Source organism: Aethalodelphis obliquidens, unplaced genomic scaffold (genome assembly GCF_003676395.1).
Source record: "Aethalodelphis obliquidens isolate GAN/ISIS:26980383/991018 unplaced genomic scaffold, ASM367639v1 scaffold16, whole genome shotgun sequence".
In the NCBI taxonomy this organism is placed as follows: Eukaryota; Metazoa; Chordata; class Mammalia; order Artiodactyla; family Delphinidae; genus Aethalodelphis; species Aethalodelphis obliquidens.
Window position 1 is genome coordinate 18,987,960 of NW_020837960.1, and position 20,594 is coordinate 19,008,553.

Sequence of the window (20,594 nt, forward strand, 5' to 3'; positions counted from 1 at the left end):
TAAGCCTTATCAGTGGAGAATACAAAGTTTAGGTTTCAGTGGGAACGGGAGGCAGGAGGATGTAGTCACAGGAAAGAGTGGAGGCTGGAAACAGGCTAAGTCACCACGCTAGGTAGGCTACTAGTTAAGTGTTCAGTGTTATCGTTTGGATAAAAGGACAGAGTATAATGCAGTGACATGTTTAACTGCCTCAGCATCTGAAAGTTCACCAGCCTTACATCAGGCAGTCTATCTTTATTAACTCCATACAAATCTAATCGCTTAAGTTCTTATTCCATAGTATCATGGTTTATATGTTCTGATTAATAAGTTGCTATGTAAGTATTCTTTAGACATTTATAAGTGTGTGTTTATCTCCCCATCGAGATCATAAATTATGTTCTTTTTCTCTGTAGCACCTGACCCAGTGTTCCTTGCACAGCAGGCACTGAGCAAATTTAAGTGACTAACTGAAGTCATTCTCACTGTAGCTGAAAAATAGAGCTGATTTTTTTTTTTATGAGCGTAGGCATGTTTTGGCCCTAATATCTGGCCTCACATTTTAACTAGGCAAATTATTCTCAGCTTCCTTCATGGATAACGGTTGTGTATTGTTCTTGGCACTGTGTCTGTTTCGCTACAGATTGAAAACAATCCACACATGCAGGATTGTTTAAAGTAAGTCTACTTACTTCATTGTCACTCATCTCTTTGTTGAGAATAGTTCACTTTATGTAGAAGGTCAGTTCCTTCTTTTTTTTCCCCCTTTGTGCTTTCTGAAGTTGACCCAAGGAAAGAACTTCCTTTGATTTCCTTTGATGTCTCTGAGAATTCTAGGCTTGTTGCAAATGACCAAACAGACTTCCAACTAAAGAAATGTTAAGTAATGATTTGTACTAGGATGTCACAGCCTGACTGACTCACTTAAAGTGTATGCGTGTGCATAACAGTTTTACAGGCGTTTATCAGAGGAAATGACACAGAGAAGATGGGAGAATATGCCAGTTTCCCAGTCGTTGCAAGCAAATAGAGGATCCCAGGTATTTTTTCAGCTGTTTCCTAATCCAGTATTTTCAGCTCTGTACTTGCATCTTCGTTAAGGGAAAAGAGTTCTATGATTATAGAACTTGCCAGAAACAAAATAATGATATTCTGATTAAAAACTGATTTTCAGAGAACTTAATTTAGTGCTCTATAGATGGTAGACACTTAGTAATAATACATGACTACTTACCAGGGTAATTTCAGGGTGGCAGAAGTTAGATTCCCCTTCTGCATTCTGTTCTTTATAATTAGTGTGGCATCTGAGAGAACAGACAGTACCACTGGGTGACATTTTCCAAGCCAGTCTAATTAACCACCAACGTGGACAGACACTCAAATGTATAAAAGTAGCTTGTATAATAACTGTCAAGTACCAGAATTTTACCTATAATTTTTTGCACATTTGAGACCATATTGAATATCTGATACCTATATAATAGCTTACCAAAGAACAAAAATGAAATTTAATTTATATCTAAAATACAGAGTAAAATATACCATCTCTTGTTATGTTCAGTTTTTCTGTATAGTGATTTGAAGGTCATTATGTATGGCAATAAACCGACAAATATTTTGAAAGGAAACTGAATGTAACTGTGTGCTGTTTTCTTCGGTTCTTTGTGGGTCCTCTCCCACCACTGAAAACACAATATAGTGGGTTACAAAGGATTGTGTCCTTCCTATTTTGGACGTTTTATTTTCTACTTTTGTTTTTCAGCCAGGAAGAATAAGGGCTGTAGGAATTGTAGGTATTGAAAGGAAACTGGAAGAAAAAAGAAAAGAAACTGACAAAAACATTTCTGAGGTAATTCTTACGCAAGTTCCGGTCAGCTGTCTTTTCCAGCCATCTTTCTTATTCTTTTGGATACAGCTGTGAGTAACTCCGTTCTGTGTATTGGAATATATTTAGTTTGCCTGGAGCCACACAGTCTCTTATTCCATTTAAGGAGTCTACTTCAGGTTGGCATAATTTAGCCCAAATGTGTTTTAAAAATCTTTTCCAGAAAGGAATTAAAAAGAAATGCAAATTTGTTTTCTGTGAGGTTAGAAAACGTCATGAATTATTGTGTATAAATTTTAAAGTCTAGATGGGATTGACTGGAGGGTCCTCCTAATGAATTCAAGGTCCTATGTATAATTATTTTGGATGTTTGGTTAACTTAGTTGAGGGGAAAAGGCTGTTCTGTGGCCCTTGACTCTGGCCGGACACTACACAGTTTTATGCTGATGACCACTTGGGGACCAGGCACAGGGGTAGTAAGAATGGCTCAAACCAGCTTATCACTTCTCCTAGGAGAGCACCCCTGAGCTTGTACTTTACAGTGTTTCTGAAACCTCATCCTATATGAGGAAATTCAAATGAAGGGGAAAGAACTCTAGTTAAGGGGCTTCCCTGGTGGTGCAGTGGTTGAGAGTCCACCTGCCAATGCAGGGGACATGGGTTCGAGCCCTGGTCTGGGAAGATCCCACATGCCATGGAGCAACTGGGCCCGTGAGCCACAACTACTGAGCCTGCGCATCTGGAGCCTGTGCTCCGCAACGGGAGAGGCCGCAACAGTGAGAGGCCCGCGCACCACGATGAAGAGTGGCCCCCGCTCGCTGCAACTAGAGAAAGCCCGCACACAGCAGCGAAGACCCAACACAGCCAAATACATAAATAAATAAATAAAATTAATAATAAAAAAAAAGAACTCTAGTTAAGAAAATGAGTTATACATTAGATTTTGGCAGTTAATACATCTAAACATATCAGTTTTCCCATGTTTATATGGAAATGGTCTTGGATTTTTATGAAATGATTTTATGAACTAAAGTAATTTTTTAATTCTTATAATAGTTTGTAAGTAAAATTCCATTGATTAGTGCTGCTCATAGAATTTCCAAGATTTATCTCAATCAAATAAGTCTCAACTGCAAATAGGTACTGAATACCTGTATTAGTCAAGGTTCTCCAGGGAAACAGAACAAATAGGGGATGTATTCTTCTAGATACAGCTGTGGGTATCTTTTGGATATCTATATGTGGATATCGATACATAGGTATAGATATGCTGATATCTTCATCTCTCTATATATAGATACAGGTATCTATGTATCTATATTGTCCTATATACACACAATGAGATTTATTATAAAGAAGTGCCTCGTGTGATTGTGGGAAGCTGCCAGCTGGTGACCCAGGAAAGCTGGTGATAGAATTGCTAACCGGAGTGTGAAGGCCTAAGAACCAGGAGTGCTGGTGGTGTTAAGTCCCGGTCCAAGGGCAGGGTAAGACTGATGTCTTAGCTCGTCAGTCAGGCAGAGAACTTTCTGTTCCATTAGGCTCTCCAGAGGGCAATTCAGGAGGGCGATCTGAATGTAACCGTTCAGCTCATCCTGCAGATTCGGATGCTAACCTCATGTGGAAACAGCCTCACACACCCACTCAGAATAACGCTTGAGCAGACACCTGGGCACCCCCCGATCTAGTCAGGTTGACACATAAAATTAAGCATCATAATAGCCATATCTGGGCCCACTAACTGAATATGGATTCTTGTTGAGGGACCAAGGGCATTTGACCTATTAAGTGCTGTGGTCTAGGTTTTGCTGAGGGCATGTTTATGGTAAAGTTGTGTGTGTTCCTTGGTCATCTGTATTTCCTGCACATTAGCAGCTGGATCCAGAGGCTTGTTCAGACTTGTGTTTGAGCCCTTTGTTGAGACTAGAGGTGACACTGTGTTCCTTCATCACATCTCTTTTTATCATGTTAGCGGCTGTCAATGTTCAGTGCATAGATCTTTGGGTCACTGGTGGCTGCAAATGATGGTACTCTGTGAGTTATTTTTCACTTATTTGTTGGGACACTTTTTAAAGAGATGCTTCCGCTCATTACTGTTTGGCTACTCAGTGATACGGCTCCTGTAAGGAATGCAGAACATGTGCCGTTTCCTTTATTATCAGGATGATAAATTGGTTCCTCATCATCCTCCCGAGGTGACTAATTAGGTTTTTTCACGTATTATTATGAATTCATACATTTTAACATATTTGATGATTTCAGTCAGTTGCAATTATTATCCTAGTTAAAGCTCAAATTGTCCCATCTTTGGCCAGTGGGAGCCTCTTCAGGTTGGCTCCTGAGTGGTTTTGATGTGACCTGGTGGACTCTGAGAGCTTCCTTACTGCCTGGTGTTATCAGAAGTTCCAGGACCATCTTGTATATTTCCTGCTCCGGATCTGGAATCAACCATTATCTGAGAAGCTCTGGTTTCTTTTAGTGGGAAATGGTATTCCATGACCACAATCTGCCTGCTAGGAATTTTCATCCCTCTTGGGTTGATCTTTACTTCTAGGACTTTTCAGTGGAAAGAGCTAGGATTTTTTTTTTTTTTTCTAATAAAGGTGCCTCATGAGGTCACACTGATGCTTCCTATTCAAATTCGGGACTACACTAGCGAATAATGACTAAAACAGTTAAAAAGGATTTTTTTGTATATGTTCTCCCCTTTCTTCCCACGTGTAAAACATAGGTGTGCTGTATCTACACTATCTGAGCGTTCAGCCACCATGTACCCTCTTCCCCTCTAGCTGTCATTTAGTCTCATTTGTACAAGTAACTGTGTGTGATACCACCAGTCTTTACGTTCACCTCCCTCTATTCATTTTGGCTGTCTGGAGCTCATCCTCTAGTAGATGTTTCAGAAAGTGCTCATGGGAACAATATTCCCTGAGCTCTGGCATCTTGGTATTCCTTACACAGGAAGGTCAGTTTGGCTGGATTTGTAATCCCTGGCTCACATTTTCTTTCCTGAGTGCCTTCCATATGTGACTTTCAGTTTTTTGTCTGGCATGAAGTGTTGCTGCCAGAGTGATGACAACCTAATTTTCTCCCTTCTCTAAAGTCACTTGCTGTTTTTCCTAGATGCCCAAAGGATTTTGTTTTTTTTTAAATAAAGCTTTGTATAATAATTTTTCTAGACTGTCTATGTGTTAGTCATTCTGGATTGTTATTCTCAGGTACGCAGTATGCTTTCAGTATTTGGTTTCAGACATGTTTTCTTTTAATTTCAGGGAAGTTTTTCTCTAAATTTCAATAATCGCTTAGATTTTTTTTTTCTTCTGAGACTCCTATTAGCTGTATGTTGCAGCTTTACGGCCTGTCTTCACTCTTTGTGACTTTCTTTCAAACCCTTTTTATCTTTTCCTTCGTTTCTTTTTTATTTTAGAAAAATTTCCTTCTTCATCTGTTGTTTCTCTTAAGATATTATCTGTTGTGTTTATTCCTCTTGTGTTTGTCTAGTATAGTCTTTCTTTCAGAAATGATTAAAAAAATTCTTTCCTGAGTCCTGTCACCTCATTTCTGATTTATATTGCTCTTTCACAGATTCTCTCATTAACACCTATTAGCTCATTTTGAAATAAAAGGTAAACTTTTGATGTGATCTATGAACATGTCCTTCTGGCATGCTTTCATTACCTATAATGTTATTCTGCTCTTGATTTTCTTTTTTCTTGTAATAACTTTGTGTGGGATTTGACCTTGATACTTGCTCTTGCTAATTTTCGTGTGAAATTGGTTCTCTTGAAGTTCCAGAGGAAGGCCTAGCTCAGGGCGGCTCTTCTCATTCCACACTCACTCTTCTGCTGTGCGCATGCAGCGTGAAAAAGGGAGATGGCTTGCTGTCTGTGATTTCCTGACCCCGTCCCCATTCCCTGTTTTCAGCTGGACCTTGTCCCTTTCCTCTGTTATCTCTACCTTGCTCAGTTGCTGATTCCTGTCTCAGTAGTTTCTCCCCAGCGTTGGCTCCTGTCCTGGAAGGGAAGCCAGGAGGTTCACTTTCAAGGGCTGTTTACAGGCCCTTCCTGAGGACCCCTTGTACCCACTTCCTGTTGAAGTGGGCAAAGCCCTACCCGTTTTAGTTACTGTCCTCAAGTTGGCCCGTCTGCCTTCGAGGGACTCCTGTGGGCTCTTTCAGGGGCTCTTCTTCTCAGACCTATCAGTTGCCCTGTTGCCTCCCTTTTCTTTTTCCTTCCTCAGTGCTGATATCATGCAGGTCTTGTGGCTTTTGCTGGTTTGTCCCCACTTGCTTGTACCTTGGGGTTTTTGTGGATGTCTTATCACTTAGTATTTTAGTATATGCTGCCTGTGGGGTTTTGGTCTTGAGATCTAGTTGCCCCATTTTTATGTCGGGATTTGGAGAGATTCAAAACCTATGCTGCCATAGCCACCACCTTCCCAGAATCCTCTATTCCCATAGAACTCCAGCATCTTAGCATTAGAGGGGTTCTAACTATCCAGAAAAGGAATCATCTCAGGGCTTGTGACTAGATATGGAACCAGGGTTATGAGAACTCAGGTTTTCTGATTTGCAGATGAGTGTGGTCTGCTGCATCACGGCCGCTCACTGCCACCCAGAAGGTGCTCTCACTGCCCTCTTTCAGTGACTTTTGTAGTCATCCTTCTGTGTGACACTTTTGGAGATGGCATGGAGCAGTGAGCTAATTTTGCATTATTAGTGTTTCTTTTTCTGAGAATGTTGCCATACTAACTTGGTGTTCAAAATAACGTTTTTCATACTTTATGAAATGTTATTCTGTTTCAGTGTAATTTTCATGGAGTTGCGTAGGTCAAAGGAGTGTACACAAGCATTGGGCTCTCGTGCAGGTCACTGATTTATTCAGCAGATGGTCCTTGCTCTCTGTGTGAGCCCTGCATCAGATGTTTGGGATTTGTTGTAGTGCGCCAGACAGGCAGGCAAGTAGGCGCTCTCTACACGGTGAGAAATGCCACGTTAGGAGAAAATAGTGGCTGCAACAGGAACACAGAGCATGGCCCCTGACTTCTAATGGGGTCAGGGAGGGCTTGTGAGCAGAAGTAACGGAAGTCAGGGCCTGAAAGTTGAGCAGGCACTAGCAGATGACCAGTAGGGATAAGAGGATCCAGGTAGAGGGAACGGAATATGCAAAGTACAGAATGAAGAGTATTGAAACAGAAGATTCAAGAATGTATTAACAGTTACCGAAGCTAATCACCAAAGTAATGACTGAAAGTCAGTAAGAAAAAAACGCTATAAATTGGCTTAGGAGAGTATCCCATGGTTTTAAAGCAGATGCCGTTTTCTTTCAAACGTGGAGTGGAAATTTGACTATGAATGAGGTAGAGGGATAGAAGGTTCTATAAACTGGCAGATAAAATAATAGGATGGGCACATGCGTCTGTTTTGCATTTGTACATATATTGCTTTAATTTTTTTTGTGGGTAGTTTTTTTGTTGTTTGTTTGTTTTTGCGGTACGCGGGCCTCTCACTGTTGTGGCCTCTCCCGTTGCGGAGCACAGGCTCCGGACACGCAGGCTCAGCGGGCATGGCTCAGGGGCCCAGCCGCTCCGCGGCATGTGGGAGCTTACCAGACCGGGGCACGAACCCGTGTCCCCTGCAACGGCAGGCGGACTCTCAACCACTGCACCACCAGGGAAGCCCTGTGGGTAGTTTCTCCACCCATTTTTTGGATAGTTGGCTAATACCAAATTTTAGAATAATAATAGAAATAGAAGTGAGGAAGCTTTTGTTTGTGTTTTATAATTACTTAAAATGTTTTATAGGTACTTCTCCCAAGGTACTAAAATATTTGTGTTTATTGTCTGTGAACTATAAGCAGTAAGGGCTAATTTATCTATTCTACGTAGACTATTATTTTTAGCAAACTTCTTCTATGAAAATATAATATAGTAAATAAAGTGATTTGCCATATAAAAATTTAAAAGTGTTGCCTTACTAGTTTTCTTTACACGTAGGTAGAAGAAATCTAGTAACAGTTTGTACATGCAAAGTAAAAATCTAAGCATGTAAAGTGTCTGCGTTTTAGTTTTGAAAACGAGGTTGGTGTGTGATTTGCCCTCCATTTTAATGTTAGAATTGCCTTAGTTTCAGAGCTGGTGCCCAGAGTTTCCCACAAAAGGCTTCCTGCATCTGCTGGCTGTTGCTGATAAGAATCCAGTGTTTAAGCCTTTTGTTTATCTAAGGAAATTCCTGTTAGGTGTGTTCCCCTTTGTTTTCGGTAGTAGCCCAGTGAGTCGGCCATAAGAATTGTACACAACACTCTATTCTTTTAGCAAAATCCTTTTGCAGATGGGGGATACTTTCCTGTATGGAATTAAGATGGGCACCAGCCCGTCAGAACCTGTTAACCGCTGTTCTGTATGGATTGAAAGAGTTTGCAATTAATGATAAGCTGCTTAATTGGTTTTTAAAAATAACATCTGTGGATATCAGGTGATATTCTGCACTGGAAGTATATTTTTGGTAATTTGAAATACATGAATTATAAATATGTCTAAGTTTGAAGAGGCCTTTGAAGTGGATATTCATTGTAGTAAATTGAACAATTGATGGGTTTTATTTAGATATGTTTTGGTGGTATGTTTTTCTTTCGTGATAGCCACTCTAGTCAAGGCTACGAGTTTAATCTGTGTAATATTCAGAGGCTGAGGTTTATGGTTTCAGTTAAATCACACCTGCTATTAAAGCCAAAAGGGTTGGGCCCAAAGAAGTATTCCTGCAGCTGCATGTTACCATTTTCAGCCAGGAAAGCTTTACAACACCTTTGATTCTTGAGCTCCTGTCTAGAAATGGTTTTGGGAAAAACCAGTGACAAATTTTCTTACTTGTGTCAAAGAACAGTAAATAATATCTTCTGAACTATTACTTATGTCATCTTTTGTTTGTTTAATCAATAACTGTTTCCTCTTTGAAAATTTGAAAAATTGTTTTTTGCAGTTTGTTTTGGAAATTTGATGGTTTATTCCTAGAATAAGGTAGATTTAGCACTTGTATAAATATTCGTATAAATAAATTGATATTTGTAAGAAAATTTCATACATTTTTATCATAGGGGAGAAGACAGAGTGCTTCATTGCTTTAAAACATCTAAATTCTTTAGACAGATTCCAATAAAAGCTCATTTCTCATTTTAGGCCTTCGAAGACCTCAGCAAGCTGATGGTCAAGGTATATGTCATTTACATCTATTAAATTCATACCAATTATGAGACACTTTTGAAAATACATTTTGTTAGCAGACACTTTGGGGACATTATTTCTTTTCAATCTTTTACTGTTCTCTTGACAGGCTAAGGAAATGGTGGAGTTATCAAAATCCATTGCTAATAAGATTAAAGACAAGCAAGGTGACATCACAGAAGATGAGGTAAATAGATTGCTTTTTTAAGGCATTAGAAACTAGATTACACAAATAATGCATGGACGTTTTGGTGGTTTACCAGCTTGCTTTCTTAATGTAGTGTTTGATTTCTTTTAGGACTTGAAGATATATGAAAGTACTAAAGAAAAAATCAACCATAAAAACTTTGTTAGTTCTAGCAGGATTAAAGGATATTTCAGTACCTTTTCCTGGAGTGTAGAAAACAGAGGTATTGAAATGTGTAAGAAGTGATTGTTTTAGACATATCCATAATTTTGATATGTTTTATTTAAATTTGTTTACAGTCTGGTCACAGCCATTTTCCTTTCGAAGTTTTTGGTTGTATCACTTGGTTGGCATTAAACAGAGCATAGTTGTCATCTAAGTCTCCTCTGCCACCAAAATTGGGGGGAAAATGGAGTATAAGATACTAAGACAGGAGAAGGAAGAATAATAATTAGATTTATGCAGGGAAGTACTAGAAATCCACTCTTACATAGTTCACAGCATAGAAACACAGTAGAAGAGATGGGTAGATATAGAAACAATGGAGTAGAACTGAATGTCTGATGGAAGGGTTTTATACGTTGGATGGAGAGACTTATTCTGCATAGTCTTTTTGTGCATTTTCTCCTCTCATTATAGACCATCAGGTTTAAATCCTATTTGCTGAGCATGGGAATAGCTAACCCGGTTACCAGGGAGACCTATGGCTCGGGCACACAGTACCACATGCAGCTGGCCAAACAGCTGGCTGGAATATTGCAGGCACCTTTGGAGGTAAAAACAAAACCTAAACGGTCTCTTTAAATTGTGTTCAGTTATTTCTGTGCCATCAGAAATCTTAAGAGCATAACTCCGTTCACGATATGGTTACTATTCAACCAACATGTTATTTTTCCTTTTGGTGATATTAAACTAGTTCATTGATTCTTTGTCAGTAATTTTCTAAATTGTTTTTAATTTCCATTTCAGATATCTAAATCTATTTGATGTAATTATTTCTTATCTCTTGTTTTCAAAAGGAAATATATAATCTGTATATATTTTCATATATTGTGTACTATTAATAATTTCCTAATACAGTTTCATCTTCTAGTCATTATTCAGGCAATCAAAGCTTTATTAAAACATTTGTATTAAGAAATATTTCAAACATATGACAAAATAGAATAGTGTAATGAATCCCTATGTGCCCATCATCCAGCTTCTTCTGTAAGCCAGCCTCCACTTAAAATTGTTTTAAAGGAAATCCCAGACATCACATCACTTTATCTGTAAACATTTCAGTATGTGATTATAGTGATAAAGATACCTTTAAATGTAATTATAATCCCCTTTCACATGTAAAAGTTAAAAAATAATTTTTTAATTTTATCAGATACCTAGCTAGTGTTCACATTTTCTCTTATAGTTGATTTGTTCAAACCAGGATACATTGCAAATGTTTGATTTCTCTCTCAAGTGTTTTTGTTTTTTTAAATTCTATGGGTTTTCCCTTCTCCCATATAATAAATCTCCCATACAGTAAATTTTTATTTACTGAAGAAACTAGTAGTTTGTCTTATAGAGTGTCTCAGAGTATGGATTTTGCTAATTTGTAAGTCACCATGCCTCCCTGTCCTGTGTAGTCCCTGTAAACTGGTAGTTATATCTAGAAGTTCTTTCTTTTTTTTTTTTTCTGACAAGAATATCTTATAGAGAGTGTTGAGCATTTCCATCAGGAGGTACATAATATCTGATTGTCTTTTTTTTGTGATGTTAACAGCCACTGACAATCATTATCTAGATCTGTTACTTCATTAGGGGTTGATAATAATGGTGATATTATTATTTAATTCTATAATTTCTTCAGTTATTAGCTGGAATAGCTTAAAGCATTTAAATACACTTTTTGAAGGGACTTCCCTGGTGGCGCAGTGGTTAAGAATCCACCTGCTAATGCAGGGGACACAGGTTGGAGCCCTGGTCTGGGAAGATCCCACATGCCATGGAGCAGCTAAGCCCATGAGCCACAACTACTGAGCCCACGTGCTACAACTACTGAAGCCTGTGCTCCTGGAGCCCGTGCTCCACAACAAGAGAAGCCACCGCAATGAGAAGCCCGAACACCTTCTCACTAGAGAAGACACTTTCTACACTAGACACTTTCACTAGATACTTCTCACTAGACACTTTCTCACTAGAGAAAGCCTGTGCGCAGCAACGAAGACCCAATGCAGCCAAAAAGAAAAAAAAAAAAAAGATAAATAGGGCTTCCCTGGTGGCGCAGTGGTTGAGAGTCCGCCTGCCGATGCAGGGGACACGGGTTCGTGTCCCGGTCCGGGAAGATCCCACATGCCGCAGAGCGGCTGGGCCCGTGAGCCATGGCCGCTGAGCCTGCGCGTCCGGAGCCTGTGCTCCGCAACGGGAGGGGCCACAACAGTGAGAGGCCCACGTTCCACAAAAAAAAAAAAAAAAAAAAGATAAATAAATAACTTTATAAAAATAAATAAATACACTGAAACATGGTGTACAACCCCTTTTCGTTTAAGTAAATGTTAAAATGTTAAAAGTAATAATGACAGTAAAGTCCAAATATGGAATTTGAAGTGCCTCGTGGTATCTGAATTGGTTCCCTGTGTGTAAATATAGTTTTCAAAAGCTTCTTAAGAGATTTTATGATTTCTGATTTCACTCTGATTATGATTTCTGTTAAGAAATGCTAACTGGTTCTAATTATAATGCTTTTTATTTTATATTTTAACAGGAACGAGGGGGAATAATGTCACTCACGGAGGTGTACTGTTTAGTAAATCGAGCTCGAGGAATGGAAGTAAGAATAGAATATTTAGATATTCTTTTAGCTAAATATAGACTTGATACAATACAAATTCCCCTACAGTGAATACAATTTGAGGAAGGGTTGTGAATATCAAAACTATTTTGAGAAGCAGTGTGGCGCAGTGAAAAGAATACTGCCCTGGGATCTAGGAGATAAATTCTGTTCCTGGTTTTGCTGAATGCCCTTGAGTAGCTTCCTTAACCTCTCTGGAGCTCAGGGGTTTTTTTACCTTTAAAATAGGGTTTGCGGCTTCCCTGGTGGCGCAGTGGCTGGGGGTCCGCCTGCCGATGTGGGGGGCGTGGGTTCGTGCCCTGGTCCGGGAGGATCCCGCATGCCGCGGAGCGGCTGGGCCCGTGGGCCGTGGCTGCTGGGATTGCGCGTCCGGAGCCTGTGCTCCGCGGCGGGAGGGGCTGCAGTGGTCAGGGACGCGCGTACTGCAAAAAAATAAAAAAATAAAAAAATAAAATAAAATAGGGTTTGGACCGAATGATACCTTGAAGCTCTGAGAGTCTGTGTTTGTATTGTGATGAACAAGATTGTGCCTGATGCCCTTTCTCTGTGATAGTTAACTGTTTTGAGTGAACCTGGTTGGACTCAGGTTGCCTGTAGGTAATACAGAAAGAAAGCCGCCCTGCCTCTTTGGCTCAGAATCAGCAGTGGCTATACTTCAGCTCTCACTGCCTGTTCAACACCCAGCTAGCTGTCTTTGGCCTCCAAGGGTCTGTCTGTGCACTCTCTGTGCCCTTGAAGTAGAACACAGTTTTGTGGTGTCAGCAGTCACCTCCACACAGACAACTCACACACATCTCTCCAGCGCTCACCCCGGTCTCACGGGTTAAGCCTCTGTTCTGCATTTTTATTTTAACAGTCATCATAACCGCCACCAGTGGATACTTACCATCACTCTGCACGTGTTATCCATTTATCCTCCCAGTAACTCAGTGAGGTAGCTACTTTCACTGTCCCCATTTAGGGGATGATTAGGGGATGAGGACATTAAGGCTTAGAAAGATTAAGTAACTTGACCACAGCTGCACTTGGAGACAGTGTTTTAAACAGGGACTGGGACCCAGGCTGGGCTGGCTCCAGAACCATTCTGTGTGACTGACACCTGTGCTGGTCACCACCACGCAGGACCGATTCTTCAAGCCCATGTGGTCTGGAAGGGTAGCCTCTACCTAGCTGCATGTGATGACTGTGAACTTGAAATGTAGTTAGTCCAAATAGAGATGTGCTGTAAGCATAAATTACACACGGGATTTAGAAGACTTAGTACAGAATAAAGAAGTGTTAATTAGCTCATTAATGATTTTTTATATCAATTATATGGTGAACTTTAGCATCTATTAGGTTGAATAAAATATATGTATTAAAATGAATTTCGCCTGTTTATTTTCTTTTAATGTGGCTACTAGAAGATTTTAAATTACGTACGTGACTTGTATTATATTTCTATGGATAGTACTGCTTTAATGAAAAGAAGTCTTTTGCTTCTTTGTTAATCCTATTTGCCTTGTAGTGACTAAGCCACCTAAAATCCTTGATACATGATAATTTTACAATATCCTCTTCTGTTTTAGTGGTCGTTATAATTATATAGCATCGCTCTATTAATTTGCAGTGTAAACTGGTAAACTGGATTTTTTTTCCCCACCAGTTGCTCTCACCAGAAGATTTAGTGAATGCATGCAAGATGCTGGAAGAGCTGAAATTACCTCTCAGGTAAAAGAACCTCTGCAGGAAGTTTGCCAACTATAGGCACGATTCCACCCTGAGTAGACAGGACAGCCCTGCAGGTCTGCCATCCTGCGTGGTGAACCAGCATATATATTGCCCCTCTTGAAGTTTATATCACACATGGGCAGAATTCACCTGGCACCACGGACACCTCTGTCAACCCGGCCTCCATCCTTATCAGGGCTGTGCGGGGCCTCAGGGGCTGGTAGTCGGCCTCTTGCCGCTGGGGCAGGAGGTGAGAACGTGGGCTCCTCCCATGCGGTCACAGTGACCAGTCCCTCTGCCCTTAACAAAAAGTAGACAGGCATAGTTTATTTAGCATGTAGATTATAGTTCAGAACTTCATTAACTGTTTATTCATGAGCTTTTTAATTAGGCCTTAGTTACCCATGGTCATTGTATTTCAAATGTTCTTTTGTGTTAATATTGCCCTCAGTCCTGGCATAAATGAAAGTAAAAAATATTTGCACTTCCTCAGGGGCCCGAGATCCCAGATATTCACGGCTTTGTCCTCCCGTCTGTGATTTTTAGGCTACGTGTGTTTGACAGCGGCGTCATGGTAATTGAACTTCAGTCCCACAAGGAGGAGGAAACAGTGGCCTCAGCCTTGGAGACGGTATGGGGACCCGGTTTCCTCCCTCCGTTGTTAGACCTTGCCACAGAAGACCCCAATGCTTAGCAACTTGAGAAACAGGATTTCCTTTTAAATTCAACTTTACTGACAAGTAATATTCACAGACCCAATTGAAAATGGTTTCTCATTAACTACGAATAACTATTTATCACATTTATACTTTGAAAGCTCCTTGAAACTTGCCAACACTCATAACATCTTGTGAGTAAGGGGAGTTAGAATGAGTGAGGTGCTTGCTCTCTTTCTGTTTGAAACTCAGTCTTGAAAATATGTTTTGAACTTTGTAAATCAGTGTTACCCATGATTGAAGTTTTTCTTTCAGTATTACCCACATAAGCTGCATTACCCTACAAATTGTTTTGTGAAAGAATTGCTTCAAAATATACGGAAAGCAAGTGTAGTTTAGATGGGTTTTACTGGGCAAACTGCTATTACTCGTTAGGATCCTTGAAATATTATCGCCTCATAGCTTCTGTGGTGAGCCTGTATAATTTGAATAACTCGCAGTTATTATACTTCTTATTTTAAACTCGATGAAAGTCCCAAGGCTATAGATACTTCTATCACATATTTAAAACTAATCCTATGTATAACGGTCCTTCAGTGGCGCAGGTACTATGCACTCAGTTAGAATTTGTTATATGTTCCTTTTCAGACTGTGGAATAGTTCTTTTTAGGCATTAGTATAGTGCCTTTATTATATTATATAGGGTTTCATGATGTTTTAGCCTTCACCGTGTTTGTTCTGGGTTCTTCAACTTTTGTAGACTTAAGCATTAGTGAAGAAGATTTAGTTCTAGAGTGAACAGTCTTTGGAGTTTAGTAGAAAATTCAGTAAATTATTCCCCGAGTATACTGGTAGATAGTACCCCCAGGTTAGTACCTAGGTGGCCTAAATGATCACATTTTTTCCTGCTGTGTGTTTCTGTTAGGTTTCAGAAAAGGGATCTCTAACATCAGAAGAGTTTGCTAAGCTTGTGGGAATGTCTGTCCTCCTGGCTAAAGAAAGGTAAGCAAGGGCTTTGTTCGTCACTTACAACTATCATTTGTGTTTCTGAATGGGTGGATGATGGTGTTTTTATCCCTTGACTCCTAGGTTGCTTCTTGCCGAGAAGATGGGCCATCTTTGCCGAGATGACTCAGTGGAAGGCTTGCGGTTTTACCCAAATTTATTTATGACACAGAGCTAAGAGTTTTGTATTTGAAATAACTTGTTACCGGGATACTTGCATCATGTAGAGGTTGTATGACATTGAGCTAAGGGTAAACCCTGATAAACCGAGAATTTACTGGAACTTCACAGTATAATATAAAACCCTTTTAATTTCTCCCTAAATATTATGATCCAGGAAGTTTCTTTAGGATAAATATAGGAAAATATAGAAAGATGAATGCCAATATGAATTTGAAATCATGCTACAGTTGTATAGAAACCCTCTGAGTTTAACTTGAAATATGGTGGATTTTAACTTGATCTTCAAATCTGACCATTTTTGAAAGAAGAGAATTTAGTTCATGGGGGAAGAAAGAGAGAAGCTGCATGTTTGGACAGGTTAGATCATTACTTTGGTGTGACTGAAATTCACCTGAATTATAAATGAAGTTTTTCTCTGCATTTAGTGTGCACATTTTGGGGGTTTTTCATGAAACAGTTTATACCTACAGTATAGTTTAAGAACCTGATGACATTGGAGCAGAATATCCAACTGCAGGATATCATCTGAGGCTCTTCCTAAGGGCTTTTAGAAGCAGCCATAGGCATGTCTTCAGCAGACCAAATAAAGCACCTTAAAAAAAAGAGAGAATTTTATTTGACTTACGTATCCATAATCTGACGAGTTTCTTTTCTTTTTTTTTTAAGTGATGATTTCATGGCTGGCATTTAAAGAATGCAACTATGTCATTTTGTTTCAAAAATGCTGTAGATTTTGAAAGTGAATGAACGAGCTGTATAGACATGCCTAGAGATATGGTTACAGATTTGGAAAGTAGACGGTTCAGGATTTCCCTAGGATTGTTGTGTGGGTAGAGGGACTGGCAGGACCTTTAACTCACTTTACAGGAACCTTGGTGCTCTTGTACCTCAAAGCCAAGGATGGAAAATACAGAGTGGGAACATAATATGTCTCCTTTTCCTTCCCTAAAGAAGGAGTTTCAGTGCTGAACTTTTAAAATCTTTCTATCATATTCTAGCAATATTTTTTTCCTTTACCCCACACATTCTAAGTTGTGTGGAGAAACTGTCTCACTAAAAAGTTTTGTTATTACTGAGATAACAAAAACCGGCTAATATATTGAATCTAGATTGCTTGAGTTTTCCAGTGGACTGCCTGACTTTGTTACTGCTACGTAGTATACGGTATGTTGGCATTACCTCAAACTCAGGGACCCCAAAGGGACAGAAGGAGAACCCCTTTCTAAGACTGAATTGGCAGTGGAAGGTAGTGATGGGTTTTGGCCAAGCATCTAGAAGGGATAGTATCTGTACTGAGAGAACCTTTAAGACCGGGAGGTGGGGATACCCAAGCTCAGACCCTGGGACCCCTGAGATGTCCTCGCTGAGAGAGGTAGAAGGCCAGTGCTGGGGCCTCTGCAAATGCCCTTTGGGGAAGGTCCAGGGATCCTCAGCTGCGAACCCAGGGAATCCCTGCCATTGCAGCCAGAGTCAGTCCCTGATGCCTGTCACTGCTCTGCATCCTCCAGTGTCACGGGAATGTTGTGGCCGAGGCATCCCGCCTTAGTCTTTGTTTTCCGAACCTGTCACTGATTCCACGTTGTGATGACAGATCCCTTAATTCCCCCATCGCTCAGCCTCAGGTTTCTTTGGGGGGAAATTCAGTGTCTGGCTACCTAAGCCTTTCGGGCCATTGTTACGGTTGTTTGTATATCACTCCTCTCTCTGGGATGCACTCACTCTCACACTGCCCTGGCAAACTTGTATGCATACACACACACACGCACACACACACACACGATATCTCATACACGCGATATCTCATCTGCCTAAGGCTTTTTAAAACTACACAGATAAATAATCTGTTTCACTAGTTGGAATGAGTTGCAACTAAGATTGTTTGAGCTACTGGGTCTGGCTCTAATGGTCTGAATTCATTACAGCAAACTCCTATAATTCAGAATATTTATTTACACTAGTGTGACAACACATGAACAAAAATGGAGCAGTCTGAATTGTATAAAGTGAACTAAAGAGGAAGAAAAGTGACATGGATATATTTTGCAAATGTCACATTAGTTAAAAAACAGGTATGAACGATTTTATTGTTTTAAAGTGGGCATTCTTCAGTTTCCAGACCTCTATATGTATATTTTTATCCTTTTTTTTTTTCTGTGTTTTTGCCAAATAAGGTGTCATTTTGGTCCTTTGTTGGTAGGGGTTATGTTTAAATACAACCAATCAGGCCCTAAGTGCAAAAAAGTTCTGTCTTGGTGCTTATCACTATTATAATATTATTTTTGCTTTTCTAACTTTGCTCTTAGGAGCATAAATCTGTTTGTAGCTTTATGGTAATAGAATATTTCTAGCCACATACTGTCAAAAATTTTTTTACATTGTACAAGTGAAGAATGTTTTCAGGGTTAAATGATTGGTATTAATATATACCAGTCATTTTGCAATTATCGCAAAATTTAAAAACGAGTTTTTCTAAACTTGGTGTTCTTTTTAAATACTCTTTGGAAAATATATGAAAATGATAACCCTTTAGTCAGAATAAGCCCATGTGTTAAGATTTTTTCTTTTAGATTTTATAATCAAGAGTTCATTATAAACATTTATGACCTCAAGCTCCTACTAGTTTAGTTGTTTTAAAAGAATGGGAAATGGCTCACAAACATTTTATTTTTAATTCTTGATGTGAATTCCACTGTCGACTGACTGTGTGTATTTGTGTGCGTGTACTAGCTCTTCTTCCCTGTTACCAGACTAAGCCGACCAGCATTTATCATGTCATCATTCTCATGCTCAAATACTTAAAATGGTTCTCCTTTGCCCGAGAGTCTCAGAGTTTCCACTGTGGTACGACAGAGTCACAGCTCAGAAGGTGGGTGGGTTTTAAGGGCTGTGCTATGGATGGAATCGAGCATGCTCAAAATGATCCTTGAAAATCTATATAATCTTACAATTCGAATGCCTGGAGGGTGATACAGGGGTATGAATATTTATGAATATAGTAAGTAAAATATATAATGAAAACTACATATCAACAGTAGACTTTTGTAGTACCAATAATTAAAACTATTTAAATGTTTCTTTTTTTCACTTTGCTGATAGGTATGGTTGCATTTATGTAAATGTATTGCTAATCCCATCCCTTATGCTAGATCGTAAGTGTAAGCTCCACAGGGGCAGAGATTTTTATCTGTTTTGTTCATGGATGTGTCCTCAGAGCCTAGAGCGAGGCCTGGCACACCGTAAGCATTCAATAAATGTCTACCGAATGAGTGACCTCCAACGTGTATGCCTATTTATCATTTGGCTTCACTTTACCCTACTTTATCTCCCATTCAATTCAATACAAAGAAACGTTTTTGAATACCTGTCGACTTTGTGTGAGGAACAGGGCCACTGGGGGATACAGAAGTGAATAAGATGCGGCCCCTGCCTTTAAGAGGATGGCCTCGTTGGGAAATAGGCACATAGCAACTTAGTTGATGATGAGACGACGTGTGTGCCGTGGAAGGGGCACAGGTACCGTGCTTGGAGGACAGAGGAAGAGGTCTTCAGTTCTGACGGAGGAGGCTCTGGGAAGGCCTCATGGGAGAGGAGAAGCTGGTGCACTAGTTTTCACAAGAACCCAGAGATGGTCAGGGGCAGGCATTGGGTCAGAGAGCAACAGGAGGTCTGTCCCTTCCTGCACCTGGGGCACATTGTCCTTGTCCAGACTTCCCTTTGTTATTTCCTCCCATCCACCCACCCCCACCCCCAATAATCAAAACCAAACTTTGCTCAATCCCCCCTGTTCTGGAAAAATCTGTTTCCAGTACACAACTCTGCTATTCCTAAACTCCATTAAGAGTTATTGTCTCTCCCATATACTTGACTGTCTTTTGCCATGTTCTCTAATTGTTATCTTAATGCTGTAAGAAAACAAGAGAAATTGGGTTTCTTTAAGTTCAAGGAATATCATATAACACTTCTTTGGAGTTCCCACTGGCCTAGGTCAGTGATTGTACATGGTAGATTCCTAGTTAAGCATTAACTAAATCGAGTGGTTTTTGAATTATAACGTGTCATGAGTTGAGTCTGAAACCTAAGTCTGTATCCTTTACCCTCTTCCCTAAAGGCTTCTTATCCAGACTTGTCCGGGCTCAGCCTGTCTGAGATACACTGTCTTAACTCAGATTCCATGCATGGGCCATATCCATGATGTGGGAAGCACTCCAGAAAAGTCAGGTTAACACACATGTAAGATCTTGTTATCACAGTGTGAAAACTGAGTCATTCGTGTTCCTCCCTGTGTTCCGATAATCACGAGTCAGTTAAAGCTTGTCTCTCAGAGTATTATCTAGGGGGAAAAACATTTCCCCATTTATTTAAAGGGTGTATTGATATAGTGAATACATTTTACACAATTTGCAAAAGATCCTTAGACCAGTCGCTCACTCAGAAAAAGAACTCAAGATATCTTGTCAGCCAGCTTGTTTTAGTTCAATACAGCCAAGACAGTACCACTGTTCTTTTGAAAGCTTTTTTCTTCACATCTATGTTGCCTTCTTTTATTTTATTTAAAAATATTTTTTAAACATCTTTATTGGAGTATAATTGCGTTACATTGTTGTGTTAGTTACTGCTGTATAACAAAGTGAATCAGCTATACATATACATATATCCCCATATCCCCCTCCCTCTTGTGTCTCCCTCCCACCCCTCTAGGTGGACACAAAGCACAGAGCTGATCTCTCTGTGCTATGCAGCTGCTTCCCACTAGCCATCTATTTTACATTTGGTCGCGTGTATATATGTCAGTGCCACTCTCTCACTTCATCTCAGCTTACGCTTCCCCCTCCCCGTGTCCTCAAGTCCATTCTCTACATCTGCGTCTTTATTCCTGTCCTGCCCTTAGGTTCTTCAGAACCACTTTTATTTATTATTTTTTTTAAAGAAGATGTTGGGGGTAGGAGTTTATTAATTAATTTATTTTTACTGTGTTGGGTCTTCGTTTCTGTGTGAGGGCTT

General features: G+C 39.8%; 1 protein-coding gene across 4 annotated transcripts in view; it reads left to right on the forward strand.

Moving 5' to 3' along the window:
• The window catches only part of VPS36 (vacuolar protein sorting 36 homolog), a 33,603-nt gene extending 14,738 nt beyond the window's left edge, over positions 1–18,865 (forward strand). For all 4 annotated transcript variants that reach the window (XM_027116421.1, XM_027116424.1, XM_027116425.1 and 1 more), the window contains 10 exons: positions 930–1,019; positions 1,742–1,828; positions 8,978–9,010; positions 9,132–9,209; positions 9,849–9,983; positions 11,953–12,018; positions 13,685–13,749; positions 14,296–14,380; positions 15,331–15,407; positions 15,495–18,865. In XM_027116421.1, the coding sequence (XP_026972222.1) occupies positions 930–1,019; positions 1,742–1,828; positions 8,978–9,010; positions 9,132–9,209; positions 9,849–9,983; positions 11,953–12,018; positions 13,685–13,749; positions 14,296–14,380; positions 15,331–15,407; positions 15,495–15,588 (810 nt within the window). In that variant the 3' untranslated portion in view covers positions 15,589–18,865. The remainder of the gene's footprint in view (positions 1–929; positions 1,020–1,741; positions 1,829–8,977; positions 9,011–9,131; positions 9,210–9,848; positions 9,984–11,952; positions 12,019–13,684; positions 13,750–14,295; positions 14,381–15,330; positions 15,408–15,494) is intronic.
• The last annotated feature ends 1,729 nt before the right edge of the window (positions 18,866–20,594 follow it).